The sequence below is a fragment of the Eurypyga helias genome, unplaced genomic scaffold, assembly GCF_000690775.1.
Source record: "Eurypyga helias isolate BGI_N326 unplaced genomic scaffold, ASM69077v1 scaffold33552, whole genome shotgun sequence".
Taxonomy (NCBI): Eukaryota; Metazoa; Chordata; class Aves; order Eurypygiformes; family Eurypygidae; genus Eurypyga; species Eurypyga helias.
Window position 1 is genome coordinate 386 of NW_010237123.1, and position 4569 is coordinate 4954.

General features: G+C 53.3%; 1 protein-coding gene across 1 annotated transcript; it reads right to left on the reverse strand.

The window, feature by feature from the left end:
• Window positions 1-311: 311 nt before the first annotated feature.
• On the reverse strand, window positions 312-4499 carry RNF113A (ring finger protein 113A; the record flags this gene model as incomplete). The annotated part of the gene is made up of 6 exons (XM_010147355.1): window positions 312-409; window positions 1269-1358; window positions 1921-2027; window positions 2231-2340; window positions 2613-2720; window positions 4383-4499. Coding segments are annotated over 6 exons (630 nt in total), but the record flags the coding sequence as incomplete, so codon positions are not given.
• Between the last annotated feature and the right edge of the window lie 70 nt (window positions 4500-4569).

Below are 4569 nucleotides of genomic sequence, written 5' to 3' on the forward strand. Positions count from 1 at the left end.
CTTGAATGAAACCAGCACAGCACGGAAACAAAATCTCAAGGTTAAGGGGAAAGACTCTGTCATCAGGCACCATCAGTGGAAATGTGAAAGATGCCTGGATGACAAAACCTTGAGATCCCACCCAAGAAGATGCTCCAGATGCAGTTATGAGACTCCCTGGCTATCAGAGGAGCTCCCCACCCACCAGGAAGCAGACAACACGCAGGCGGCACTCACCAGCCTGTGGGCACTGTTTGCATTTCCCTCGACAAAGAACGATTAGTGAACTGGATCGAGAGCAGCCACTTGGCTCCTCGGGCCAAAACCACCACTTACTTGGTGACCACGGGGTTCTTGAAGGAACTTCTGCAGATGAAGCACTTGAAAGGCATATCCTCCTCATCGCTGCTCACCTCGTAGTTTTCCTCATCTGCAGAAGAGAAAGTTGAACAGACTGGAGCAAGAGCAGAGAAGCAGCCAGCCCAGCCCATGCGTGGGGCGTGAAATATTAAATACAGAGAGAGCGCAGCAGGTGGGATTAAATCTCTGCTGGAAACAATAAAGCTCTGGCACCTGGGTGTTGCTGATGTCAGTTAGCACATGTAGGACTGAGATATAATTAGGTCTAATGAGCCAGCGTGCTCGTTGCTCATCTCACAAGAGCAAATTGTTTTCTACCTCGCCCAATCACTGCTATAGAGAGACAAATCCTCCAGCCCCCTCCTGTTTTTTCGATTTTCTTCCAAACCAGCTGCCACCAACTCTCTGGCTCCAACGGAACAAAGAGCATCATCTTACCCCCAACTGCACAGCGGTTCGTGAGCAACTCATGAGCCCTGAGCCACAGATACACTGCGAGTGAGAAATAACAATGTGACGTAGCAAGAAAGCATCCCACCTCGTGGGCATCTGGGTGGCAGGAGATGGTCACATCTCCCCAGCTCGCTGCTGGGACCCCTACAACAGCCATGCTGTCCTTTTCTAGAGAGCCAGAGGAAATAATTCTCCCTGCTGCCAGTCGGTGGTTCTCTGAAAGCAGATTTGCTCTGCGCTGTCAGTGGTTCCTGGCCCTAAGGCTATCCTGCAGCAGCGAGTTCCACAGCTTGGGAAGAGAGTCCTTTCTGTCAATTTAACCCACAGCCCATGCAGTTTGAGACAGCAAAGGACCCACTTCATTCTTAATGATCCAACATCCCTAAGTCCCACTCACGACATGATAAAAGACAGGACCTGACAGACTCACCCACCGGTACCTTAGGGAGAGGGAGAGCAGAGGGGTGGTGCCGTACCATTGACTCCGTACCGGCCTTCATCCAGTTCCCGTTCGATCTGCCAGCCGTGTTTGTAGTCCGAGCGATCGTGGAGGAATTTGCAGCTGTCTGAGCAGCACAAAGAAAGGGGAATTAACAGCCAGGCTGTGCGGGCTGGAGCATTAACAGGACACGTCATTTAGGGGCAGCCTGAGCTTTGCCCAGCAGAAGGTGAAACCTGATTGCTTCCCGCCCCCCTGTGCTCCAGGGCGGCCCCAAACTCCCGGAGCAGGCACAGGATCCCACGCAGGGATCGCGGTCTGTGTGCCACAGCGACGGTTCCCGCATTTACGCACATGGGAAGCGGGATAAGGAACAGGAAATCTCATCCTGCACACGGCCTCAGCAGCCAGAACACCTGTGGGAATGTGGGTCACTGCAACCCCCCCGGGGGCCTACCCAGGACTCGCGTAACGACTGATCGAGGCCATCAGCTTTCGGAAGGGCCGGCACAGATGACAAGAGCGTTACATACAACTTTGCAACAGCATCACACGCCAGCTCCGCCAACAGGCGCCCGTAAGTCAGTAAGCGCACACCCGGCGGCACGAACGCAGCACCACAAACTGCGTGTAGATCCCTCTGCAGACCTGCCACAGCACGGGTTCAGCCACAGGCATGATCCACTCACCCCCAAAGCCACAGAACCCCGTTTCTTTGTAGTCCTTGCAGATGTCGGGCTGGTAATCCCACCGCACCGTGGCCCGCAAGTGCTCCGGAGCACGGATGGGTCCTTTTCTGAAAGGGTGGGAGAAAGCTCAGGCCGGCTGCGCAGCCACAGTGGAGAAGATCCCTGTGGGCCTGGTGAGAACCAGACACGGACGCGCTAGGCAGAAAGAAGCTCGCAGTAACGGCACAGATCAAGCCCCAGACAGATGCCTTTGGGCGTGGTGCCTGAGCTCCTCTGTGGTCGCAGTCCGCTGAGGCTCATCCCAACTTACCTGACCATTCCTGAGGAGGCATTTCCCATTGATGTGTCCTTGGGCTTCACATACTTCTGGTAGTTGTTAATACCACGGTAAATTTTATCATCTTCCTTTCCTCTCAGCTCCTAGAAAAGCAAAATGAAAGGTGATTAAGGATCAGGAAAGCTTCATGGCACAGACTGGCTCTCATCACTCAGGCACCAGTCTCCCTTCCCAGCCCTGCCTTCCTCAATACCAAGATGCCAATAAAGCCAGAAAATTCCCCTCTTTGCAAGGGCCTTCTCAGATTTCCAGGGAGGAAGAGTCTCAAACTCTCATCGGTGTGCAGCAGGGTATGAGTAAAGCACATGTACTCCTGCTGCAGAGCACTAGCTTTTACAGAGCAAGGCTGACTCACCTCCTGGATTTTCTGGCTGCGCTCAAAGATGGCCTGGGCATCTTTCTCCTTCTCCGTGTCCAGTTCATAAACTGCTGTGGCTCCCATATCTTCTGGGCCAACAGGTTTCTGAAAAGCAAGAAGAACTCGTGCCAACAGTGAAGAGAAAACCCGTACAAGACAGAGAGCTCCTTGCCTACCTGAAGGGTTGGTCACAGAGCGAGCACTGGACATGGCCTGCTCCACCCCCCCCTTAGCACCTGCCAGGGCAACGCCCCATGGGCCAGATCCAGCCTGCAGAGGTGAGAGGACTAATTATCCCTGCTCCCAAGTGTTAGCCTGCAGAGTCAGGAAGCACCTGTCCTTACTTCACACCTTCATGCTCAGCTTAGCTGGAAGCTGAACTCGGGTCTGCCACGTCCCACATTTCATTCATGAGACCATCCTACCCACAGGATGCTATGTCCGAACTGTTAACCCAGCTGTGGGTGGCTTACATTCAGTTTCAAAACAGCGATGGGGTTTAGATTCCTCTTTATAGACTGAACAGATACCTATTCCCAGCTTTTAGCACATCTTCAGGAGCAGCTGCACAGAAACCAAAGAGTAATTACAGCCAGCCTCAACTGAAACCAAATCCAACTGAGGTGCCAAAAGCTTCTGGAGTGCCAAAGCTGTCCCCTCCTCCTGTTCTTACATTCAGTTTCAAAACAGCGATGGGGTTTAGATTCCTCTTTATAGACTGAACAGATACCTATTCCCAGCTTTTAGCACATCTTCAGGAGCAGCTGCACAGAAACCAAAGAGTAATTACAGCCAGCCTCAACTGAAACCAAATCCAACTGAGGTGCCAAAAGCTTCTGGAGTGCCAAAGCTGTCCCCTCCTCCTGTTCCCTTCCCACTGGAGTCCCAAAGCTGTCCCCTCCTCCTGTTCCCTTCCCACTCTCCTACAGCAGGAAGGGCTAACAACATGCTGCCCCCGTGGCAGCAGTCAAAGCAGTGAGTAATTACAGCACGAGGTTATCACATGAATCTCTAATGTGACAAGGAGACCTCGGTCTGACCCTGCCGCCTTGCCTGGGGACAGGCATTATTCCCATTTTATACAGAGGCACAGACAATAAGGAAACAGGTCTGAAGAGGAACATCTGTTGGCACTTGCTTCTAACCCTACTTATACCCTGCCCAGGCTCACACTGATGGGCAAAACTTCACTGGGTCAAGAGGAAAGTTAAGGGAAAAATGTAGAGGAAGAGCAATCTGAGCTGTGCCCAAACCTTCACAGCTGATTTCTCTCCACTCCAGACATTAACAGGACATCCCGCCCATCAATCCCAAGAAAACAACGACCTCTCTCAGTAGCTCTTCCTCCCTCACTAGTCACAAAGGTAAAGAGGGGATCAACCTCTTAAGTCACCTCGAAGAAAGACTGTCTAAAACTGGAAACACGAACCCACCAGTAGGGCAAAGCTGAGCCAAGCGGTCCTGCTCCTGAAAACCTTGTGCCACGTTGGGCAAGTCCAGCGGCACCTTGGGGTTTTAATTCCCAACTCTGAGAGGGAAAGGCCAACCTTCGGTGGCCTCCTGTGGATGCAGGGGCTATCAGGAGAATAAACGCAGCACAAGGTGCTTGTCTATTCAGAGGGGAGGGACAAGGAGGTGTGTCTGTAGATAAAAAAGAAGGAACGGCCGATCCCACGTTCGCTGAGGCAAATTCTCACTACCAAGTGTGGGATCTGCCGGTCCCACCTGACCTCACCGCCCAGAACCACATTCTTGCCCCGTCCTTACCGCCGACCTTGTCGATTTGTAGGTGACGCCGCCCTCCTTTGACGGACCTTCATCGTCGCTGCTGCTCGGGGCGTAGGCGGGCCTCTCCTTCGCGCACCTCCTGGTCTGCGGGGCAAGAAGGCGGCGGGTGTGAAGGACGCGAGGCCCCAACGCCGAGTCTGGCTACGCGGACGCGCCTCGGACGGAG